The 26307-nt window shown below is 40.7% G+C and overlaps 1 protein-coding gene across 1 annotated transcript in view; it reads right to left on the reverse strand.

The window, feature by feature from the left end:
• The window catches only part of MGAT5 (mannosyl (alpha-1,6-)-glycoprotein beta-1,6-N-acetyl-glucosaminyltransferase), a 307459-nt gene that overhangs the window by 193700 nt on the left and 87452 nt on the right, over positions 1-26307 (reverse strand). The window contains exons 3-4 of the mRNA XM_006834588.1: positions 16818-16894; positions 15428-15517 (exon numbers count right to left, since the gene is read on the reverse strand). Of these exons, the coding sequence (XP_006834651.1) occupies positions 15428-15517; positions 16818-16894 (167 nt within the window). The remainder of the gene's footprint in view (positions 1-15427; positions 15518-16817; positions 16895-26307) is intronic.

The following is a 26307-nucleotide window of genomic DNA, read 5'->3' on the forward strand; positions in this document are numbered from 1 at the left end:
GTGCCCATTCCAAAGAGAGGTGACCCAACAGGATGCGGAAATTATAGGACAACATTATTAATATCACAAGCAAGTAAAGTTTTGCTAAAGATAATACAAAAATGGCTGCAACCATACAATGACAGAGAACTTCCAGAGGTTCAAGACGGATTGAAAAGAGGATGTCGATTGAGGGATATCTTTGCTGACGTCAGATGGATCTTGGCTGCAATCAGAGAATATCAGAAAGATGTTTATCTGTGCTTTACTGACTACACAAACACTTTTGATCATGTGTATTATGACTAACTATGGACAGCATTGTGAAGTATGAGTATTTCAGAACACTTAATTGTGCTCATGAGGAACTTATATATAGACCAAGAGGCAGTTATTTGAACAGAACAAGGGAACACCAAATGGTTTAAAATTAGGAAAGGTGTGTGTCAGGTTTGTAGTCTTTCATCATACTTATTCAATCTGTATGCTGAGCAAATAATCTGAGAATCTGGATTATACGAAGAAAAACATGGCATCAGGATTAGAGAAAGACTCATTAACAACCTGTGATATGCAGTTGATATAACCTTGCTTGCTGAAAGTGAAGGTCTTAAAATACTTACTGATAAAGATCACAGACCCTTCAGTATGGATTGCACCTCAATGAAAAGAACACAAAAATCCCTATCACTGGACTAACAAAAAATATCCATATAAATGGAGAAAGGATTGAAGTTGTTAGACTTCATTTTGCTCGAATCAATCCTAGACACTCATGGAAGCTGCAGTTAAAAAACCAAACGATGTATTTCTTTAGGCAAATCTGCTGCACAAGACCTCTTTTAAGTGTTAAAGAGCAAAGATGTCAGTTTGAGGACTAAAGTGCACCAGAACCAAGTCATGGTATTTCCAGTAACCTCATATGCATGTGAAAGTTGGACAGTGAATAAGGAAGACTATAGAAGAATTGATGCTTTTGAGTTACGGTGTTGGAAGAGGATGTTAAAAGTACATGGACTGTCAAAAGAACAAACCAATTTGTGTTGGAAAAAGTACAACCAGAATGCTCCTTGGAATCCAGGATGGCCAGACTTCCAACTCTCATACTTTGGACATATTATCAGAAGGGGTCAGTCACTAGAGAAGGATATTATATTTGGTAAAGTGGAGGGTCAGAGAAAAAGAGGAAGACCCCCAACAAGATGGACTGGCATAGTGGCAGCAGCAATAGGCTCAAACGTAGCTACGATTGTAAGGTTGGCACAGGATTGGGCAGTGTTGTGTTTCATTGTTTGTAGGGTCACTATGACTTTGTACCGACTCCTTGACACCTAACAACAACAACAAATTAAGAGTTGAAATAAATTATTTTATGTCATCCTGTAAGGTTATTTGGTGATATATCTAAAGGAAACTGCTGATTATATATCAATACACTGAAAGTTTATTTGTTTACTTGATATTTTGATTACATACACATACATTTTTATATATTACACATATGCATATATACACAGAAGGGTAAGAGTAAGACAAAAGTACTGCTACAAAATTATAGAAACCAGAACTAAATAAAAATATCAAAAGGTGAAGCTACTGTTTCTCAACATAATCCTCCATTTGGGGATATTCACTTCTGAAGATGGTGTTTCCAACTCTTCAGAAGAAGACATGGAATAAGGGATACCACTGCTGACTATTTCAAAATGACAATATCATTTTGAAACACTGGCCGAAAGTAGAAAGAAAATCTAAATGTTTACTTGTGCTTTATTGACTATGTAAATGCATTCGATTGGATGGGTCATAACAAACCATTGATAACATTATGAAGAACAGGTATTCCAAAACATTTACTCTTAAACATGAGGAAACTGTACATAAGAGGCAGTCATTTGAAAAGAACAAGGGGATATTGAATGGTTCAAAATCAGGAAAGGTATATGTCAGGGTTGTATCCTTTCACCATACATGTTTAATCTGATTGCTGAGCAAATATCTGAGAAACTGGATTATATGCAGAAGAATATAGCATCAGGACTGGAATAAGACTCATTTACAATCTGCAATATGCAGAGGATACATTGCTTGCTGAAAGCAAAGGGGACTTGAAATATTTACTGATGAAGATCAAAGACTATATATATAGGCTTCAGAATGGATTATACCTCAATATAAAACAAAACAAAACAAAACAAAAATCCTCACAACTGGAACAATAAATAACATCAAGATAAACAGAGCAAATATTGAAGTTCTCAAAAGATTTAATTTTGCTTGGATCTACAGTCAACACTCATGGAAACGGCAGACAAATCAAATGACATTGCATGAGACAAACCTGCTGCACAAGACCTCTTTTAAGTGTCAAAGAGCAAAGATGTCACTTTGAGGACTAAAGTGTGCCTGATACAAGCAATGGTATTTTCAATGACCTCATATGCATGCGAGTCCTGGTGTGGCACTGTGGGCTAATGCGGCAGACTGCAAAGTTGTTTGAACTACAAGGTTGGTGGTTGAAGCTCACCAGCTGCTTCTTGGAAACCCTATAGAGGGTTGCTATGGGTCAGAATCAACTTGGTGATTACAACAACAAGAACATATGTATCGGAAAGCTACACAATGAAGAAAGAAGATCCTAGAAGAATCGCTGCATTTGAATTATGGTGAATTCAGTTCAAAATGGGGAAGAATATTCAAAGTACCATGGACTGCCAGAAAGAAAAACAACAACAACAACAACAACTATCTGTTTGGAAGAAGTAATGCTAGCTTGCTCCCTAGAAGCTACAATGGTGAGACTTCATCTCTCAAACTTGGACATCGTGTCAGAATGGACGAGTCCCTGGAGAAGAATATCCTGCTTGGTAAAGTGGAGGGTCAATTAAAGAGGAAGATCCCCAATGAGATGTACTAACAGGAACATCTGTGTTAGAGGAAGGAGCAATAGACTCAAACAATCCAGTAAGCATGGCACAGGACCAGGTAGTCTCTTACTCTTTTGCACGAAGGGTCCATATGAGTTGGAACTGACTCAATAGCACCTAACAATCTCTCCATGAACAATTCTATGCTGTTTGATTTATGCCAAATAAAAACGGCAGTGGGGCTGGCACCAGACTAAGCAATGTTTCATTCTGTTGTATGTATGGTCACTGTCACTCAGAACTGACACCTAACAACAACAAGGTGTTTGGTGCAGAGGAGTCAATGAGTTAGCTGAACCACTTATATGTGCATATAGGTTTTGCATTTAGCATTTCCTTTTAGAAACTTTAGAAATGGGAGTGGGCAGGAGATGGAGTTTGGTAAGAGGTTATATGCTTTCTTTTTCTTTTTTTTTCTTTACTCTCCTTTTGTTATATATCTCCCATAAGAATACATCACATGACATATCATCAGTATAACATAAACATATATACATACATACATGAGGGTAAGTAAAAAAGTATTGCTACTAGAGTTCCAACTTATACAAGCACAGGTTTATTCCAAACAAGATGAATTTTAAACATTTTTCTATGATCCGTGAGTATATGGCTGCAGACAAATTCTCTTAGTAATACATTTGTCTTAGTCTCAATAAAGTGCTTTAAAAATATATGTGTGTGTGTATATCTATCTATCTATCTATATACATACATATATTTCTTTTTACTTTTCTCATTAGAGTACCATGGGGGTGGGGGAGGGGAATGATTTATGACATCAGGGCTACTATGAAATTTTTAACAAACCCCAGTGGACATCTTCTCAAATCACTAAGGCTTTGTAACAAGTTTATGGAAATGCTGCCCCACATGAAACAAAAGTTCTTAGATAGATCAAGTGCTTTAAGTATGGAAGATCTCAAAGATGAATTCCAAGTAGAGAGGTCAGTCAGATAGGTATTGTTGGCACTGTCAGATCTGACTCACATAAACCCTATGGACACAAGAACCAAGCACTGCCTGGTCTTATGCCATCCTCACAATCATTGCTATGATTGAACCCATTGTTTTGCAGCCACGGGGTCAATTCATCTTGTTGAGGGTCTTCCTCTTTTTAGCTGACCCTCCATGTTATCAAGCATGATGTCCTTCTCCACAGACTGGTCCCTCTTGATAACAAGGTCCAAAGTCCAAAGTCTATGCCACAGGCTTACAAACTTTCATGAGTGTGCTTAGTTTCAGAATGAGGGGTGTAAGGTAGAATCCTCACTGAATACTTTTCCTTTTTTCAAGATGGATCTGGTGAAAGCAGATGGGGGATGATGGTGATTAGTCCAGCTTCTTGGAATATTTGCTCAGTATACAGACTGAATAAGTATGATGAAAGGATTTTATAATTATATAGCGAGTAATCGCCATTGTCAAGGACTTCATTCTTCTTGGATCAACTATCGACACTCATGGAAGCAGCAGTCAAGAGATCAGACGACATATTGCGTTGGGCAAATCTGCTGCACAGGAACTTTTTAAAGTGTTGAAGAGCAAAGATGTCAGCTTGAGGACTAAGGTGCGCCTGACCCAAGCCATGGTATTTTCAAGAACCTCATATGGATGTGAAAGCTGGACAGTGAATAAGGAAGATCGTAGAAGAATTGATGCCTTTGAGTTGTGGTGTTGGAGGAGAATACTAAAAGTGCATTGGACTGCCAAAAGAACCAACAGATCTATTTTGGAAGAAGTGCAGCCAGAGTGGCTCCTTGGAGGCCAGGATGGCTAAGCTTCGTCTCTCATACTTTGGACATATTGTCAGGAGAGAACAGTCGCTGGAGAAGGATGTAATGTTGGGTAAGATGGAGGGTCAAAGAAAAAGAGGAAGACCCTCAATGAGATGGATCAGCCAGGTGGTATCATTGACGGCGTCAAGTGTGGCAGTGGTGGTGGGGTTGGCCCAGCATCGGACATTGTTTCGTTCTGCTGTGCATGGTGTCACTATGAGTCGGTTCTGACTCAATGGCACCTGACAACAACAACAACTACAATTGCCATTGTCATAATTGTAATTGTAGAAGATGTGTAACTAAAAGGGAGGAATAGTTAATCTTTCATTTCAGGAACAGAGGACCCTAGGACCATCAAGAAGGAGGAGCATGAGGTCCTACGTAGAAAAGCGGCCAGAGCAGAGATGGTGGAAGAGGTGATGGAATAGAGATAGAGCAGCTGAGGACTCTAGACCCATGGATTGAGAAAGGCTGTGTGCCGGCTGGCAGGAGGCTGTTCTGCATTCAGTCCCTGGTCTAATTCTGATGGATGATATTGAATTTCTTCATCATCTCTCTATACAAAGATGCAGTTGATTTGATTCCTGTATATTCCATCTGGTGAGTCCCACATGTATAGTCATCATTTATGTTTGTAGAAATTTTATTTGCAATGTAGTCAGTCAGTGATCTGACAGAATCCTATCCCACCATACCTGGTGTCATTTCTATCAGCAATGCTATATTTTCCAACTGCTGATCCTGCTTTGTTTTCACCTTTCATATTCTATTCACCAGCAATTATTAATGCATCTTGACTGCATGTTTTATCAACACCTTAGTTGATTAATATTTTGTCCAAACTGCTTGTTTGAAATGGTTGTATAATAGGGATTGATGTGGAGTGGGGGCTGGAGGATACAGGATAACAACAAAATCTTCAACATGAGGCAAGCACTAGAACAGGCACCTTATACACATAATCTCATTAGGTCTTCAAAGGAACCCTTTGAAAGAGGCCAATTCTTATGCTAGATGAAAACACTGAGGAGCAGAGAAATAGCACCCCTTGTCCCTGAGCACAGAACATGGAAACCAAGGTCTACAATGACATCTACCCGACTGTAGGATAGGACATTCCATCACCACCAAGCAATTAATTTCTATAGTCCCATAAGCACTGTCCGGTCTTCAATACTGGAGTGTTATTGCCTAAATCTTCTATATGAAATCCCATAAAAAGAATTTATTATGCTTCTACTCTGAGGCCATAATATAAGATTAATGGAAGTAAAACAGCTTCCTGTTTCCCACTCTTACCTCCACCGTCTGTTCTGCACATGGCAGCAAGAGTAATATTTTTAAAGCCTACTGTGGATCACTTACACTTATTCAACACTTATCCAAACCTTCAATTGTGTTTCATTACACTCAGAATAAAATCTAGAAAGTATAGCAAGATACTATAGAATCTGACCTCACCCTGTCTGACAGACAAAGTCCTCCTTATAAGTCGAACAGCATGCCAAACACATTCACACATCAGTAGGGTTGCCATATTGGGGAAGAGCAGAAAGTGAGGATGCTCAGCAAAATTTCGATTTCTATTAAAGTATATCTTTAGTAGCTTGTGATATTCTTAGTTTGTGACAGACTAAAATTATTTGCTGTGGATCTGAAATTCAAATTTAACTGTGTGTTTTATGTATTCTCTGGTAATTCTATAACCTAGAAAGCTGAGGGCTTTCTTATTTGCAATTCTTTCTACTGGGAACACGCTTCCTTAGCAACAGTTCCATGCCTCACTTCTTTACTTTCTTCTACTCCATACTCAAATGTATCCTCAGAGAATCCTTCCTTCACTACATCCCTAATCAACTGATACTCTTGCCCAACTAATTTTTCCCTGGAGCACTCAGCATCTGTAGAAATTATTCTATGTGCTGGCTTATTATTCACTGTTTGCTGTTGTCGTTAGGTGTCACTGAGTCAATTCCAACTCATAGTGTCAATGTAGAACTGTACCATACGGTGTTCTAGCCTGTAATCTTTATGTGAGCAGGTTGCCAGTACTTTCTCCCATGGAGCCATGGGGTGGATTTGAACTGCCAACTTTTCAGTCATCAGTCCAGCGCTTAACTGTTGCACCATCAGGGTTCCATTGTCCCATCAAAATGTAAGTTCCTTGAGGGCAGAAACTTCACCTGTCCTGTTCACTGCTGTATCCGCAGCATGGATATCTGTGCCTGACACACTGATCATCAGTGGCTTCTAATATCACAAAAAGAGAGGACATTGGGCAGTATGTGCTTTCTGACGGCAGCATAAAATGCCATCCATGAAGCAGTCTTGCAAAGCATACTGAGCCCTACTCTGAACGAGTCTCAGTTAACAACCAAGTTAAAGGAAATGCAAGGAAACAAGTTAGACATCATGGAAATGTCATTATCAAAATCCAGACTATAAAATATCTGTGGCAATTTAGTCAATAAATAATTGCAAGCAGAAAGAATAAAAGGTGAAGGAAAACCTAAAACCAAAAGACTTAAAAGACTCTATATGACAGAGTAGAACTGCGCCTTAAGGTTTCTGAGACTGTAAATTTTTACAGGAGCAAACAGCCTCATGCTTCTCCTTGGGATGGCTGATGGGTTTGAACTGCTAACCTTATGGTTAGCAGGCCAATGCTTAACTCACTGCATCGCCAGGGCTCCTATAACAGACATAATTTACTGGCAATTGATGGTGTTTATCTGAAACCTAATTCAAATAACTAAACTTTAATTTATAAGATGATATTTGATAATACTAAGGAATCAGCATTAATTTTTAACGTTGATTTTTAAATTTTTAAAGCACATTACTACAGTTATGTGCTTTAAAAGATTCCCCTTCTTTTAAACATTCGCCTTCTTTTAAACATGGTGGTGGTGGTTATGTAAACATGGATACACACTGAGGTCTTTATAGATGACATGATGTCTGGGATTTGTTTCAAATTTAGGGAGGGGCATAGAGGAAATCAGATTGGCTCTGAATTGACAATTTGCTGGATTTGGGTAATGGGCACATCAGGGTTCATTTGGCTTTTTTCTTTTTTATATATGTGTGACAATATCCCAGTGAAAAAGGTTAAAAAAAGTTAAAATAATTTATTGGCATACATTACAAATGACTAGAGATAATATGTAAGTGTGCAAAAGAACAACCTGAAGGTGACTGCAGGTTATTACTTTCATTATAAACCAAAACATTTATTACAAACCAAAAAACCAAACCAGTTGCCTAGAATCGACTCCGACTCATGGTGACTTTACGTGTGGTGGAGAAGAACAGCTCCACAGGACTTTCAATGGATGAGTCCTTGGATTCTACGTGTGGTGGAGAAGAAGAGCTCCACAGGACTTTCAATGGATGAGTCCTTGGACTCTACGTGTGGTGGAGAAGAACAGCTCCACAGGACTTTCAATGGATGAGTCCTTGGAAGCAGCTTGCTAGGCAGTTTTTCAAAGGAACTTCTAGGTGGACTCCAACCTCCAACCTTTTGCTTAGCATTCAAGGGTGCTAACCATTTGTACCACCTAGGGGCCAAAGAAGTGCTGGCTTGGGGTTTGGCAAGACTTGTTCTTTCCCCTTCTAATTTTTGTAAGGTTAAGTTCAGAACAAGAAGTCTAAATGTAAATACTGTAGGAAGTCTGAAATTCACAGCTATAAGGAAGGATCATGAGGAAGATGGACTTGAGAGAGGGAAGAGGATGAGAGGAGAAAACTGAGAAATCAGGCTGAGAAACGGTGCTCTATAAATTCAGGAGCTCTGGTAGTGTAGTGGGTTAAATTAAGTGGTTAAATTAAGGAGTTCTGGTAGCATAGTGGCTATCAGTCAGGCTGCTAATCTCACTGTCAGCAATTTGAAACTACCAGTGGTTCAGTAGGAGAAAGATGAGGCTTTCTAATCCCGTAAAGATTTACAGCCTTGAAAACTCTATACAGAGGCACTATGAGTCGGAACAGACTCCATGACACATCACCACCACCACTGCCGCTATCATAAATGTAGGACAAAAATCCTTCTTCTGGGGGTGTCCAGAACTCAGGTAATAATAACAAGAAATATACATAGTTGAAAAATATTTTTTTAAAAGACTAACTGAGGAAATGAACTTGATTATAAATCTATACCATATCCTTTTCTGCCCAGAAATACTGCCTGCCTGAGAGGGAATTTCCTGTTTCAACTGTCTAAGCAATGAAAAGGTGTTTGGTCGAATTCTCATGGGACAGTCTGGGGATATGTTTTAAGTACTCACCAACCCACCTCAAAATGCTAGTGAGATTTTTCATTCAGGTTTTCTCTGGCAACCTAAGGAGTCAATTCCTTACCGCTGCCCACTTTGACAAATGGGGCTGTGTAACACCATTTCCAAGTTATCTTTAGCAACCAATACAGCCCATAAATCCAAATCATTGTACTGGTTATTAGGATTTCATTTCATGCTCGTATTCACAAACATTTAAGCTTTCAACCTTTGCTGTTGGGCATTAATCTTGGCATTAATCAGGGGATTAAGTATGCTGAATTTAAACTCAAGGTTAATAGCAGGCTCAGCCAATATTAGTTTTACACACTGCCAAGGGAGAAGAGAAAGAAGCAGAGACCTTTACGTCTCTTCATGAAATATAAGAACCTGATTGATGAGTAAGGCATGAAATTGCTTCTTTTGTTCCTTTATGAGAGAGTCATAGACACACACACACACACACACAGAGGCACACACATGCATACTACATATTTATTTATCTAGTCCAAATTGGCACTGGAAGCAACAGCTTATACACATTTTAAGACCTAACAACCAATCATCATGTAATTTAACTATTTCAGAGCAACTGTATTTACAATGGTAACAGAAATGCTTAAAAAAAAACCAAACAGCACAAAAATATCAAGCAGCTTAAAAGGTTTAATGCTTGCTATTTTCAGAATAACTACAAAAAGAGAAAAAAAAAAAAAGGCAGTGTGGGTATCAAATATATCAGCATCATCAATCAATTTAATACCAACCCCCCCTCCCCAATCAAACCCACTGCCATCGAGTTTATTCTGACTCATAGGGACCCTATATAGGGTTTCCAAGACTGCGGCTTTTTACGGGAGCAGACAGCCTCATCTTTCTCTATGAGAGCTACTGGTAGGCTTGAATTGACAATCTTGTGGTTAGCAGCCCAGTGTTTATCCAACAGCACCACAGAGCTACTTATTAGTATCTACGGGGGTGAAAAAATTCATTCTAGATTTTGTGTAAGCTGACAGCAGTAAAAGACTGTAGAGATCTAAGTTACTATGTATGCGAAACGGTGACATTTGGAGTAATTACTTTCTAGGTCCTTGTCTCTGTAACAGGAGTAGTTACACGGCTCACAAAAACAGATACAGAAAATGAACTGCCTGATGTCCTGGAAATACAAGGCTGTCCAATGAATCATTCACTTACTCCTACTACGTGGATTGGCTGAGCACCTGCTATCTAAGAGTTACGGCCTCAGGAGAACTGATGCTGATTCTCTTTTCCTGGGAGTAGGGTATCATCAAAATTATGACGTATATGGAAACTAGCAGTGAAGAACGATTCATTGAAATTAGCTAAATGAGAGCTGTATTTCAATCACAAGGGGGATGTGAACAGAGACTGGAATATAAAATAAATGGTAACAAGATATTCACCTGATTTTTGTTTTCCTCATACATGAAGGACGACGAGTAATGGAAAGTGGAAGGCTTTGAAGACAGGTGACCTAACTTCTCTGAGTTATCAACTAGGTTCTCCATTAGTTCTTAGAGTTGGTGAGAAATGGATATAAAATCATGCAATTGAGAGGTTTGGCATACAGTGATTCAATTCTGAAAAATCAGCCATTGAAATTCCCATGGAGCACAGTTCTACTCTGACACGTGACTTCTGAGTCAGAGGTGACTTGGTGCCAGTTGGATAGTTTTACCCACACGCCAACCCTACATGAGGGCAAGAACTAGATTGTTATCTCCATGTCCCCCATCCCTAATTCAATGTCACATACTTAACAAGGGGCTGTAGGGCTACTGCAATGGGGACATACAGATGGCTTCACTTCTTGTGATCCAGAAAAACTTTGATTCCAGTTAGGTGAAAGTAAAAGTAGAAGTTTGTAAGGCCATAATGCAGTGCAAGTTGGCATACTGAGACAACCATAGAGAGAAAAATGAAGGGAGAGATGGGTTTGAATCCAAGTGCTTCAATTCCACGGGTGACCAGCTGTGAGGGACATTTTACTTCATATCCTCTGGCATTTGTCACAGTCCTGAAGCTAACAGCAACTAGAAACAAGAACTGTCTCTTGAGTAAGGATTACTTACTTAATTCTGACTCATAGGGACCCTATATAGGGTTTCCAAGACTGCGGCTCTTTACGGGAGCAGACAGCCTCATCTTTCTCTATGAGAAAGGAAGCAGAGAACTGGTACATGTACTGACCGAGTAAACAAGTGAAGCTGTCCCCTTAATCATTCTTCCAATGACAAGCGAAGTCTGGCATATGATCCAGGAAATAAAGAATTCAGGGTTTAATGAAATAACCAAATAAAGCAAGTTTAACGAAAGCAAGAAGAAACCTTGGACTCCCTAACAGCATCCCAAAGCCATAAATGTGGTACAGGATTTAAAAAGTACTCTGAAGAAATTAATTGGCTTTAGAAAACATCCATAATAGTTTTACATTTAAAATGGCTGTAACACAATGGTGATCCACATGCCTGGCTCACCGATAGAATGCAAACACATACATCATAACAAAATGAGAAAAGAAGGCAAAGGGCTGAATTTCTACATTACTGGAAGTCAGAGAAAGTAGAATTCTATTAGGTTGGTAAATGAGAAATAAAAACTGATTGTAATTCTAAAATGGAACCAATCACCCACATAAAACTCCCCAAGCTACCTGACAAACTGAAGCGATTTTCAAATAATGACATCAAGAGTCATAAAAACATGTGAGTTATGTCAACTGGGTGATATCTGTCCTTTCAATCTACTGCTCAAGATATGCAAATGAAAATCCTATGGTTCATGTTATCTGGAGGGACCAGGCCCTGGAGAAGGACATCATATTTGACAAAGTGGAAGGTCAACAAAAAATGAAATGGACTGACACAGTGGCAGTAGCAATGGGCTCAAATGTAACAATTGTGAGGATGGCACAGGACTGGACATCGCTTCATTCTGTTGTGCAGAGGGGCACTGTGAGTCAGAACTGACTGGACAGCACCTCACATAACAATGGTTCACAATGGATGTTGTCCAATCCCAGCTGACGATGGGGACGTCACAGGATTGGATGGCACTTCACTCTACTGTGCAGGAGGCCACCGAGAGTCGGGTCTAAATCGATGGCTGCCAGTAACATCTTCTGGGCTCTACAATTAGCTTGTTCTCATACAGATTCAGGAATCCACACAATGGGGGGCTTTAATAACAAACAAAAACTAAAACTGGTGTTTTCTAACTGAAGTATCATAGGTACAAATTGGATAGGTCACAGTCTAGCTGGCACAGACTCAGACATCAGATACAAGACTTCAAGGTAGCATTCCCTGCTGAAGTGACCATATTGGTGGCGTTGTTGCTGTTAAGTGCATTCTAGTCAGTTCTGACTCATAGCAACCCTGTATAGGGTTTCCAAGGAACAGCTGGCAGGTTTGAACCACTGACCTTGTGGTCAGCAGTCCAGTGCTTACTCTACAGTGCCACACCTGTACTCCATATTGGTGATACTGTCCTCTAACTCCCCAACGGTACTTCTAGAGATAGTATGTGACTTTTGTTAAATGCCTTCAATTTGGTTCTGACTCATAGTGACCCTGTATAGGATTTCTGAGGAGTGACTGATGAGTTTCAACCACCAACCCTTCAGTTCAAACCAATCTGTGGTCCAGTGCATTATCCTACAGTGCCACACCAGGACTCCGAAGACAGTACGATAAAGAGTGGAATTTGTTAGAAAACCAGAGGTTGAAGGTTCTTTTCAGAATAAGACATTGAGAAGGGGAGTTCAGTTCTCTCCGCAAGGAAACCAGCTCCAACTTTCCAGGCCCAAAGACCTGCTTCTATGCTTCTTTTCTTTACTTTATCAAATCCTTCTCCAGTGACTGGTCCCTCCTGACAGCATGTCTGAGATATGAGGGATGACGTCTAGCCATCCTGGCTTCCAAGGAGCACTCTGGCTGCATGTCTTCCAACACAGATCTGTTTGTTCTTTTGGCACTTTCAATATTTTCCTCCAACATCGTAACTCAAATGGATCAATTCTTCTAAGGTCTTCCTTATTCACAGTCCAACTTTCACAAGAGGTTATTGAAAATACCATGGCTCGGGTCAGGTGCACCTTAATCCTCAAGCTGACATCTTTTCTTTTCAACACTTTAAAGAGGTATTATGCAGCAGATTTGCCTAACACAATACATCGTTTGATTTCAAGGACTGTTGATGATTGATCCGAGCAAAATGAAGTCTTTGATAACTTCAATCTTTTCTCCATTTATATGGATGCTGTTTATTGATGCAGTGGTGAGGATTTTAGTTTTCTTTACATTGAAGTGCAACCCATACTGAAGGCTGTGGTCTTTGATCTCTCTAGTAGGTGACAATCAATGAGTGCAATTCAACTCTACAGGAGGAAAAACCCAATCCTTTGCCTAAGAAGAGAATGTTGTTTTTAGTGACACTGAGTCAGTATAGACTCATAATGACATAGTGTGGAGTGGCTGATGGTTTTGAACCGCTGACCTTGTAGTTCAAATCGACCTTATGGTCCAGTGCTTATCCTACAGTGTCACACCAGGCAGGACTCCAAGAAGAAAGTTGTTGCTGTTAAATGCTTTTGAGTTGGTTTAGCCTCATAGCACCCTTGTATAAGGTTTCTGAGGAGCAGCTGGGGAGTTAGAACTGGTGACCTTGCAGTTCAAATGACCGTGAGGCCCAGGGCTTACCCTACAATGCCATACACAGTCTAGGCTAATGAAGTATAACTCCATGCCTCAGGAAGAGAGAGAGAGAAAAAAATATATATATACTGACAGGTTCTGAAATGAAGTATTCAGGGGCCACTAATAGGTACAGATAGACCCAGGCTTGAGACCTGGTTCTGGGATTCTGTTCTGGCAACTGTCTGAAGTAATCAGTGAGATCATGCTATAGACCTGGTCTACAATGAAGTTGGGTTCTTAATGGCTGTAGAGTTCAAATGCCATCTGTCCTTAGACTCAAACAATGTCCAACTTTCTGTTATGATGCTGACACCGATTTCATTGTAGGCAAGGCTGCAGCCTACAGTAACACAGTGTTTTGAGCAGTAAATCATATAACTGAATATCTTCAAGTAGATATCAGCAAATTATACATTGAAACATTGTAGATAGTGATATTATTAACAATGGTGGTAGTGGTATGCCGTGGAGTTAGTTCGGACTCACAGCAACCCTACATAGGGTTTCTGAGGCTGTAAATCTTTATGCAAGAGCAAATTAAAAGAGATGGTAACAGGAAGTCTGCCCTGGGTACACACCCACTGACGTTATTATGAACACTTGTTTCACAAGACCCTAAGGGGCTGCCCACTCTTTGTGGTGGTGAGGGAGTGCAGGTGTGGATCCCCTACTTGGTTCCTCCTTCAATATACCATATACAACTATATATGGTAGACAGGTAAATACATAGATAGATAGAGAGATAGATCAAGATGTCATGTTGTTCGTTAGGTGCCATTAGCTTGGCTCTGATTCACAGCCACCCTATGTACCACAGAAAGAAACAATGCCCATTCCTGCACCTTCCTCCTAATAGCCGCTGTGCTTAAGCCCATTGTTGCAGCTACTGTGTCATTTCATCTTGTTGAGAATCTTCCTCTTTTTCACTGACCATCTACTTTATCAAGCATGTTATCCTGCAGACAGCATGTCCAAAGTACATGAGACTAAGTCTCACCATCCTCGCATCTAAGGAACATTCTGGCTGCATTTCTTCCAAGACAGATTCTATAGGGAGCTATGTATATATATGGTAAGTCTTAACTCTACCCCACCCCCTCGACTCTCCTAAAGGTCCAATGGAGAGCAATGAAATCAATAACAAACACTGTGGTTTCATGGGCCATGCTTTGTAAAATTTGCCAGTCTGTTCATGAGGAAGATCACATATCCAGTTCTCAGTGTTAATAATTTCCAAGAGGTATCTTAATAACTGGAGTCCATGAATAAGCCAAATGGCTAATGTCTGAAGATTGCTTTCTGAGAAATCAGCAATGAAAAACTTTATGGAGCCTGGTTCTAGTCTGACCCACATGGGGTTGTCATGAGGCAGAACCAACTGGACAGAAACTGTTATTTTAATGATTTTCATTAGCTCTGGAGTCATGACAGCAGCGGGATATCTATCATGAGGCAATCTTGACGAAAAAAGCTCTATAAACCTAAAGAAAAAAAACTACAACTTAACAGCAATGGTAGAAATAATAATGAAACCCAGAAAAAAAAAATGAAGGTAAATACCTAATTCAGTCTTTTCTCTCAGGGGGAAAATAAAAGGGTCTTCTTACTTGAGGAGAGTAATAAAGAAGGGAAACATATGCCTTTCATGTAAAAGTAGAGATTTTAGAACTTTTCAAAATCCATTGTTGGCTGCCAAACAGACAATTCACACCTACCTACCGCCAAACACCACAGAAACAACTTACCTCACTGAGGTAAATAAAAAAGGAGCAGGTGGACCCATCCACCCCATAGTCCGCGTAGCAGGGATCCGAGCGCCACATGTCTTTCATCCACTGAAACAAGAGTCAGACAAGGACAGGTGTAAAAAGGGGCTTCTGCACACTTGCTAACAGGGGAGATGAAGATGGTAGGGAGGCCAACGATGGGGTGAACAGTTCACACATGGAAGTCATGGAGATCAACATGACCACTGCTCAGGTCCTGAATATTCCACAGGTTGATATTGGCTGGAGCTTGGCCTCACAGAAGTGCTTATATTGGAGAGAGGCCATGGGGCAGTGCAGGTTATAAAGTACAGGCAATAACTAGGAATGTTTTCTGAAAAGCAAGTGTCTAATGGGACCCTATGGGAGAAAGATGAGGCTTTCTGCTCACGTAAAGATTTACAGCCTCGGAAACCCTATGCAGGGTTGCTATGAGTCAGAACCGACTCCTGGGCACATCACCACCACTACCACCACCACCACCACCACCAATGGGACTCTAGGTGTGCAAATGGTTAAGTGCTGTCCATTAACCAAAAGGCTGGCAGCTCAAACCCATCTAGATGCACCTTGGAAGAAAGACCTGGAAATCCTCTTCCAAAAAATCAGAGCCTTGAAAATTCTATGTGCAGTTCTACTCTGAAACACACAGGTTTACCAGGACTAGGAACAGGCTCAATGGCAACTGGTGTTTGTTGTTGTTGTTAATGGGGCTCCTGCATCTAAGCACTCCCTGATAAAAGAAACAGCTTTTCTGTCCTTTTTACACTACTTGGAACAGAGTGTGGAAAGATTGAATGTAAGTGCATTCACAGGCATCCTAACCAGAGACCATGGAAATGATTCTACAGTTTGGAACTGCATATCTCAACTGAAACTTTTCTCTGAAAACTACCCGACAGGGTGTGGACTCCCGGGGGGGGGGGGGGGGAGCTGACCATACAAACAGTATTTTTTAAAAAACATGTTTTTAAGAGTGAATGAGTGGCTAAGAGCTTCTGAGTTCTCAACCCCAAATGCAAATGTGACATTTAAACCACAATCTGGGGACTGGGGAGAGGGGAGCTAGGACACTAAATAACAGCAGTTCTTTGTCATTGGCTTTGGAAGGATCATCCGCTGGAGGCTGGGGGAAGAGAGGAAGGGTCACTTCAGAGGTGAGGCAGGCTCCTAAAAAGGCCCTGACTCTTTCAGCCTGACCAGTCAGAGCTGGTGTGTGATGCAGCAGAGAAGGGATTATTTTGGCCATGGCCACAACCTGGCAGGACTAAGGAGTTCCTTTAATAGCTCACAAGTCCATCTGGGTGGCTGGAGAGGGGAGGGCAGGGAAACAAAGGGGGAGGTAGAGCAAGCATCATGTCTGTCTTACCTTGATTTTCCCCTCGCAATGAGGATAGCCATCCATAGGAGGCAATACACATTTTTCTTGAGCTCCATTAATGATATCTGTAAAAGATGGAAAACAGCAAAGGATACCATGAAGTTTCTAAAACACAAGCAGAGAGGCAGGGAGAGAGGCTAGAAGAAGAGGTCTATTATACTGCTAGACAGCTGTGTTCTGACCCATGGAACCCTCTAGTTCTAACCTAGTTTGATTAGTCTGCAGTTGGGGAACTTACTCAAGAACAGCCCATCTCAAGGATGGAGAGAGAAATAAGACATGTGTGCCTGACTTAAAGCAGTAAGTGAGTCTCTCCAATCCCTGCTCTGGATTTACAGTTAGGAAAAAATCAAGTAGGGGGCAAGACATAAACCATGAGATTAGGAGGACCATCCTCAGCAATGCAGGCAAGCTGAAATCATGAGTGGACTTCTGAAGACAGGTGTAAGCCTAGGGCCGATCAGTTCAGACCTGAGGAACTCCCATTCTGTTCCATGAAGTACAACTTCGCAAAGCCCTGATTCTATAAGAAGAGTGGTCTCCTGATTGTTCACAATAAACTCTCTATGCTAGCTACTATTCAGTGGATTCCTACTCCTTGTAACCGAAGAGGATAAATGAGTATCTTCAAGAAATTTCTGGTGGCAGACAACAGATAAAGCAATAAATGACTGAAAAACTTAACAGACATTATGTTAGGGTGGGGCAAGGGTCAAACCCAGTCTCGAAGGGTCAAAGAAGGTTTCCTGGATCCTGAGACAACCAAGACAAGTGTAAAGATGAAGTAAGTGTGACGCAAGGAAAGAGGCAAGGTAAAGTTGGTCTCAAAGAACTGAGGCAGTACCAAATGCAGGACTACATGGTGGCTTGAATGAAGTATGAGGTATTGATAGATCAGACAGGAGAAGCAGCCAGATCTGAAACAGGGAAGCTCTCATAAGCCATAAGGACTTTAAGCTTCATTTGAGGGCATGCTGAAACACTGACAGGTTTTAACAGGATCTGATTTCTGTCTAGAAACGATCACTTTAGTTATGCATTTTTGTTGTTGTTGTTAAGTGCCATCGAGTCAGTTCCGATTCACAGCGACCTTGTGGACCTTGTGTAGGTTTTACAAAGAGTGGTTGGTGAGTTTGAACCACAAGTGGGTCAGTGCTTTAACCCACAGCACCATACCAGGACTCTAGCTATAATGCTAGGAAAATGTCAAGAACAGATTTGAAGCATTAGACACTAATGATCAAATACCACAGGCGTTATGGGATGACATCCAGATCATCACCCATTAAGAAAGCAAAAGGCCATTAAAAACACAAGAAAACAAAACACCAAAGTGGATGTCAGAAGAGAATCTGAAACTTGCTCTTGTACATAGATGAGCTAGAGCGACTAGAAGAAATGATGATGTAAAACAGCAAAACAGAAAATTCCAAAGGGCAGCGTGAGAAGAAAAAGTATTGCGATGAAATATACATAGACTTAGGGTTAAAAAGACAAACAGGAAGGACACGCTCAGCATTTCTCAAGATGAAAGAACTGAAGACCAATTCAAGCCTCGGGTTACAGTACTGAAGGCATGTATAGGCAAAGTATTGAATGACACAGGAAGCATTAAAAGAAGATGGAAGGAATACACGGTAACAAAAAGAACTGGTTAATGTTCATCCATTTCAAGAGGTAGCATATGATCAAAAACTGATGGTATTAAATGAAGGAAGAAGCCCAAGCTGCACTGAAGGCATTGGTGAAAAACAAAGCTCCAGGAACTGATGGAATACAAATTGAAATGTTTCAACACTCTGATGCAGCACTGGAGGTGCTCACTCATCTATGCCCAGAAATTTAGAAAACAGCTATCTGGCCAACTGACAGGAAGAAATCCCTATTTGTGGATTTCTCACCATAGAAAGGTGAGTCAACAGAAACTATTCAACAATATCATTAATATCACATATAAGTAAAATTTTGCTGAAGATAATTTAAAGAAGGTTATAGTAGTACATTGACAGGGAGCTGCGTGAAAATCAAGCTGGTTTCAGAAGAAGATATGGAATGAGAGGTATTACTGACATCAGCTAAACTTTGGCTGAAAGCAGAGAATACCAGAAAGATGTTCATATGCACTTCAAGACTATGCAAAGGCATTCATCTGTGTGATCATTACAAACTATAGATAACAGTGCAAAGAATAGGAATTCCAGAGCACTTGATAGTGCCCCAAAAGACCCTGTACACAGACTAAGAGGCAGTTGTTCAAAGAGCAAGGGGATGATGAATGGTTTCAAATCAAGAAAGCTGCGTGCTAGGTTTTTATCTTTTCACCATATTTATTCACTTTGAATGCTGAGCAAATAATTTGAGATGCTGAATTATATGAAGAAGGTGGCATCAAGATTGGAGGAAGACTTACTAACAATCTGTGATATGAAGATAGCATAACTTTGCTTACTGGAAGTGAGAAGGATCTGAAATACTTACTGATGAAGATCAAAGAATATAGCCTTCAGTATGGACTGTACCCCAGTGTAAAGAAAACAAAAATATTCACAACTGGACCAATAAATTGTATCACAATTAGTAGAGGAAAGATTGAAGTTGTTAAAGACTTCATTTTGCTTGCATCCACAATCAACACTCATGGCAAGAGCAGTTAAGAAATCAAAGACATGTATTACATTAGGCAAATATGCTGTTAAAGAACAAAAGATGTCATTTTGAGGACAACCCAAGTCATGCTGTTTTCAATTGGCTGTTATGTATGTGAAAGTTGGACAATGAAGATGAAAGACCTTAGAAGAATCAATACATTTGGATGATGATGTTGGTGAAGAATACTGAAAGTACTGTACACTACCAGAAGAACAAACAAATGTGTTGGAATAAATACAGTCAGAATGCTGTTCAGAAGCGAAGGTGGTGAGACTTTGTTTTTCATACTTTAGACATGTTACCAGGAGGGGCCAGTCCCTGAAGGATATCATGCTTGATTAAGTAGAGAGTCAATGAGAACAGGGCAGACCCAATGAGATGGATTGGCACAGTGGCAGCACTAATGGGCTCAAGCATAACAATTGTGAGATGGTGCAGGACTGGGCAGTGACTCACACAGATCCAAGCTGAATGTGCCTTTCCCCTGAGAACTTCACTCCTGTATGTAGTCTATGGTTATGAGTTAGGCTGCTAACCTCAAGGTCAGCTGCTCTGCAAGAGAGAGATGAGGCTTTCTGCTTCCATAAAGATTTATAGCCTAGGAAACCCCGCATAGGGTCCTATGAGTCAGAACTGACTTCACGGCACACAACCATCACCACCACCAAACAGGTGTGACATAAAGGCAAATTACTTAGGTGTGAGAATTCTGAAGGTATCCACGCAATGTAGTAGGTGTTCCAACACTGGGTTTAATCTAAGAGGGCACATAGCTCTCAGACTATCAAAAATGCTTCCGATTCAGGAAGGCACACACACACACACACAGTAGGAATATCCAATGACATAGCAAATACACATATCAGTTGTAGATTCTCCCTGACAGGCTAAATCTGTGAATATCTACTGAGAGAGACACTTAGGGAAAGAGACAATGACATTTCAAACAAGCATTGGGAAGTGTCAGAGACAAAGAAATACGGGACTAGACAGATTTTTTTTTTCCTTTTTACTCACGCCTTTCTCCGCATCTAAGGAAGGAGAAAAAGTGGAGGAGGGTCAGGGCTGAGGTAAATGATAAAGATGGTCTCAGAGGGACTGTGAGAATTGGAACAGGCTGATGCAGGCCTGGAAACGAAAGTGTATGATAATGGCCTGCCTTGATATGTACCTGCTTTTCTAAAGTGCCGCCACATACATTATCACGTTTCATATACACCACAGCCACTTGAAAAAGGAAGACAGCTACCTCTTATCGTTTGGACAGTAGGAACTTTAAAATCCTTAACATCACTAGGAACAAGGTCTCTCAAAAGCCTGTAGCTTTGTTTTGATGGTTACCAGGGAAGGGAAAAGGGGAGCCCTTGCTTAGTGGATACTGGGTTTCTGTTACTGGGGGTGAAATAATTTGGAAAAGGATAGTAATGATGGTTGCACAACATGACCATAATCAATGTCTTGAAATTATATGTGTAAAAATGGCCGAATTGACAATTTTTTATTATAGATATTTTGCCACACAAAAATGGTTCCTACTTGTTCTGTATGCAAATGCCAAAAATACATCCTCTTAAGACAAGATCCCGGAGTCCTGGTGTGGCGCTGTGGGTTAATGCGTCAGACTGCAAAGCCATTTGAACTGCAAGGTTGGCGATTCAAGCTCATCAGCTGCTCCTCGGAAACCCTACACAGGGTTGTTATGGGTCGGAACCGACTCGATGGCACTTTACAACAACAACAACAAGACAAGGTCCCTGTCCTCAAGGTGTTTACAGAGGAGGAGGATGCATGTAAAATAGTGGACAAGGTCACATGAGTAAGGTAGATCTGCTTAAGGCTAAGGCCCTGCACTGAGGACTCCACAGGCATCCATTTTTAACAAATGAATGAACTATATGGTAACAACAGAGTGGATAAGTGATTCTGAAAAGTGAAGAGGGGAGAACACACAGGATGAAAGGGAATCAAGGAACTAGTTCTGACCGATACACTAAACCCAACCAAAGGAATCTGGGTTAGCCTACAGGAAAAACAACAGGAGGGGAGAGCAAGGAAAGATGAGTCATTTCTGATGCTGGAGACTGGGCCATGGTCTGTCATGAGTATGAGTTATCAGTGTTTATTTAAAAGAGAAACTTAGGTTTTGTGAACAGTGAATCACATGCCACATGTTCTGATGCATTTCAAGAAAGCAAATATAAGGCTATCTAGGTATCATACAAGGAGTCCTGGTGACGCAAAGGTGAAGGCTCGTTACAAACCAAAAGGTCAGCTGTTCTAGCCCACTAGTTGCTCCGCAGGACAAAGATGTGGTGGTCTCATTCTGCAAATTTTGAAAGCTTTGGAAACCCTGCTGGGCAGTTCTACTCTGTCCTATAGGGTTGCTGTAGCTAGAATGGACTCGCTGGCAGTGGTCAGGGGGAACATACCAGGGATCTTAATAAGCAGGCACATGCACACACTCATGCATAAGAGCAGGCTCCTAAGAGTTTGTGGAAAAAATTGAATTAAAAGATAGAATTTTTCCATGAACTTTTTGAAATCCCCATATATAAAAGCCCTGTGTGTATGTGTGTGTCTGTATGTATGTATGTGTAAATCATATATAAGGAGGCCTGGTGTGTGGCACTGCAGGATAATGCACTGGACCTCAAGGTCGGTGGTTCAAACCCACCAGCAGCCACTCTTCAGAAACCCTAGAAAGGGTCGATATGAGTCGGAACCAACTTGAAGGCATTTAACAACAACAAATATATACACACACATATATGTTGTTGTTAAGTGCCGTTGAGTTGGTTCCAACCCATAGTAAACATGTATGCAGTTTTTGATGGACAAGGGGCTGGTGAGTTTAAACTTCTGATGTTGCAGTTCAAAAGCAACCTTGAGGTTTAATGCTTGTCCTACAGTTCCACATATATACCTACAAACATCTGTATAAGAGTTATTGTGGTACTGTAGGATGGTACTAGCCTGTTAACTGCAAGGTCAGCGGTTCTAGCCAACCAGTTACTCCGTGAGAGAAAGAGGAGACTTTCTGCTCATGTAGATTGAGGTTGTCAAGGACTTCATTCTTCTTGGATCAACTATCAACACTTGCGGAAGCAGTAGTCAAGAGATCAGACGATATATTGCATTGGGCAAATCCGCTGCACAGGAACTTTTTAAAGTATTGAAGAGCAGAGATGTCAGCTTGAGGACTAAGGTGCGCCTGACCCAGGACATGGTGTTTTCAATAGCCTCATATGGATGCAAAAGCTGAACAGTGAATAAGGAAGATCGTAGAAGAATTGATGCCTTTGAGTTGTGGCATTGGAGGAGAATACTGAAAGTGCCATGGACTGCCAAAAGAACCAATAGATCTGTTTGGAAGAAGTGCAGCCAGAGTGCTCCTTGGAGGCCAGGATGGCTAAACTTTGCCTCTCATACTTTGGACATATTGTCAGGAGGGAACACTCGCTGGAGAAGGATATCATGCTGGGTAAGATGGAGGGTCAGAGAAAAAGAGGAAGACCCCCAACGAGATGGATCAGCCAGGTGGCATCATTGTTGGCATCAAGTGTGGCGGCGGTAGTGAGGTTGGCCCAGGATTGGACATTGTTTCGTTCTGCTGTACATGGGGTTGCTATGAGTCGGTTCCGACTCGATGGCACCTGACAACAACAACAACAACAACAACAACAACAGAGATTTACAGCCTCAGAAACCCTATGCAGGTTTGCTATGAGTCACAATTGGCTTGATGGCAGGGGGCTTAGTTTTAGGTTATTACATACATATATTTATGTGCTTTTATATGCATCATCAGACACACATAGTCAAAAAATACTCACCTACTGCAAGCTTAAAGTGAGTGACAACTGCCACTCCTCACTACGGAACAAAAGAGATCCAGAAATCTAGCTATAAAAGGCAGGCTTAAAAAACAGAAGCAGGCTGTCAGTGGCAACTTTAACCCTTAAAAGTGCCACCATGTGTAAGATGCTGAGTGAAGAGTGTGTGGTAGTGGGGGACACAGGGGTGGGGACACAGAGCTAGAGCAAGAGAACAGGAGAGAGGTCTTTAAAGACGCGCCGCCAAGCAGGAGACTTTCATGCCAGTGTGAAAGTTGACCCTACCACAAGGAGATGCTCCTTTGTCAGGAAGGCTCACTTTTCTGTACATTAATTTCAGCAAAAATCACAAGTGTTTGAAGTGGCATTTCTTTTTAAAACATAGGGCCCTTAACTGTTTATCTAGAACTGAGCAGGCATCTGATATGGTAAGGGTGTTTGGTTTTCTCACCACAGATATTTTAAAGGTGAAAAAAAAAAAAAAAAGAACAAGTATACTTACAAGAATTTTCTGAAACCTCAAAAAAGCATGACCATCTGTATGCCCTATAAAAGCCTTAGAAAACTGAGATCGATCTCTTCACCCAGTTCCTTTGCCAACAGCTAAGATAACCATCTTCATGAGAGAGGGCTCCATTCAGCCCAAAGACAGTCCACACACATTTTCTCTCAAAAGATAAAGGGTCTCCAGTGATGTTGCTTTGAATGTAGGACAAGGTTGCTTTTCTTTGGAAACACCTGATAGGAGCACGCAGCTACATGTATCAGATGGCCCTGCAGAACACACCCATTTGAGTATACTATTGGCTCTGTGCTCAGTGTCCAGCCGGAAACTTTACCATTTCCCTTTTGCCCAGAGGCCCAGCACCAAGCTGACCTGCATTAGCTGGCTGTTCCAGCAATAAATCGTCAGACAATGGCCATGGTGAAATATAGTCTCCCATTAAAAATTACCTCAACATAAGCAAATATACAGAGACCAAAACTTAGCAGTGGTTACCGGGGACAAGAAAGCAGGAGGAGGAGGCATCTTTGATTAGAGGGCATTGTGTTTATATGAATGATGGTGGACTAATTTGTAAACGAATGAGAGTTGCACGGAATGAGGAATATAATGCCACTAAATTGCACATGTAAAAAATGCTTAATTGGCAAATGTTTCATATATATTGTTGTTGTTAACTGCTGTCAAGTTGGTTCCGACCCATAGTGACCCTATGGTATAGGGTTTCTGAGGAGCAGCTGATGATCTCAAGCCATCAACCTTGCAGTTTAAATGGCTTTGCAGTCTGATGCATTAACCCACAGGACCACACCAGGACTCTATATATAGACTCTCTTGATATATAAGTGCCCTTGAATCCATTCCTATTCACAGTGACCTAAAAAGAGTTTCTGAGGAGTGGCTAGTGGGTTTGGATTGTGGAACTTGCAGTTAGTAGTCCTACAGTATCATACTGGGCGCCTTTATACATATATAGAGAGACAGAACGTGATGGCTCTATACTGTAAGCACTGGACTACTAACCACAGGTCCAAGGTTTGAGCCCGCTAGCTGCTCCATGGGAGAAAGATGAGACTTTCTGCTCCCTCAATATTTAAAGCCTCAGAAACCCTTAGAAGGTGGCTATGAGTTGGAATCTACTTGTCAGTACTTAATAACAGCCATATATATATTCTTTTTTTTTAAACCACAATTAAAATGAACCAATGAAAAATGGAAATTAAATTAAAAAAAAAAAAAAAAAAAAAGACCTCACCAATCATTTCCAGTTCGGCAAATACTCACTTCACACTTCTTTACAGTTATACTATAAAAAAGTGACCTAATTTCTATAGCCAATCATATACAAGTATGAGTAGACTTCAAGTCGGTTTTGGGGAAATTCCATTACCTTTTAATTCCATTTTTCCAGGAATGTTTGAAGCCTCCTCATATTCCACTCCCAGGGTTCTACACTAGTAGGAACAACCTGCTTATCATAATAGCAGGAGTGCATTGGGGGGTGTGTGTGTCACAGTGGGTTCCCAGCCTGCATACCAGGCACCTTGAAAAGAGTGACTTTTTTTTTTAATATAAAAAGTTGAAAATGTAATCATCTTTGAAACAAGGAATTTTAGAGGTACAAAGGACTCTGAAACAATATTAATTATTCCTCGACTTTTTCTGAGTTATAAAGTCAAGATCTAGGGAGATTAAGTGCCTTTCTTCTTTGGTGGCTGAACAAAATCCCTTCAGCCCCTTCTGAGTGCTATCGATACTCTGCACATTTGACTCCTCTGACTTCTGAGTCAAGACTATTTCCACTACACTGTTATCTGGGTACTAAAAGGCACACCACCACCATCAACACTATCTTCTTATTCTGCCCTGGAAATCTGAAGTATAAACTCTAAGGAACAACCAAGATAAATTCTTATTTGTCTGTGAAGCAGCACTCCCAAACGTTCAGTGAACTTGGGCTGGAGCTATAGTATCGCTCACATATACATATTATTTAAAAGCAGATACATGTTATGAGTGAGCATAATGAAAATCAATTAGAATATCACATTCATTGACTATGATTCCTCACTGGCAACTATTCAGAAATAGGACTGATACATAAAAAGAATGGAGCAAATGAGTATGAAAGGACGTTGCCAAGTATAATTCATTTCATAACGTTTCTAATCATAGTAGCACCAAATAACCCCATGTTATTTATATTTTTCTTTGTCACACCTGCTGTCATTTTGTCTATTTCAGCAAGGTTATCTGCCAAATTATGTTTTAATCCGGCATTAAAAAAAGATTTTTCATTTGTCAGTAAAAGAGTCTGAACAAAACGAGACCTATGACGAGCATTCTCAGTTGGCGGGGTACAACACATAAAAATGTCACATGCGTAGGTATGCACACACATATTATATATATATATAACCCAGCTTCACGTATAATTTGCTCAGCATACAGGTTGAATAAGTATGGTGAAAGAATACAACCCTGTCTCACA

This window comes from Chrysochloris asiatica, unplaced genomic scaffold (genome assembly GCF_000296735.1).
Source record: "Chrysochloris asiatica unplaced genomic scaffold, ChrAsi1.0 scaffold00012, whole genome shotgun sequence".
Classification (NCBI taxonomy): domain Eukaryota; kingdom Metazoa; phylum Chordata; class Mammalia; order Afrosoricida; family Chrysochloridae; genus Chrysochloris; species Chrysochloris asiatica.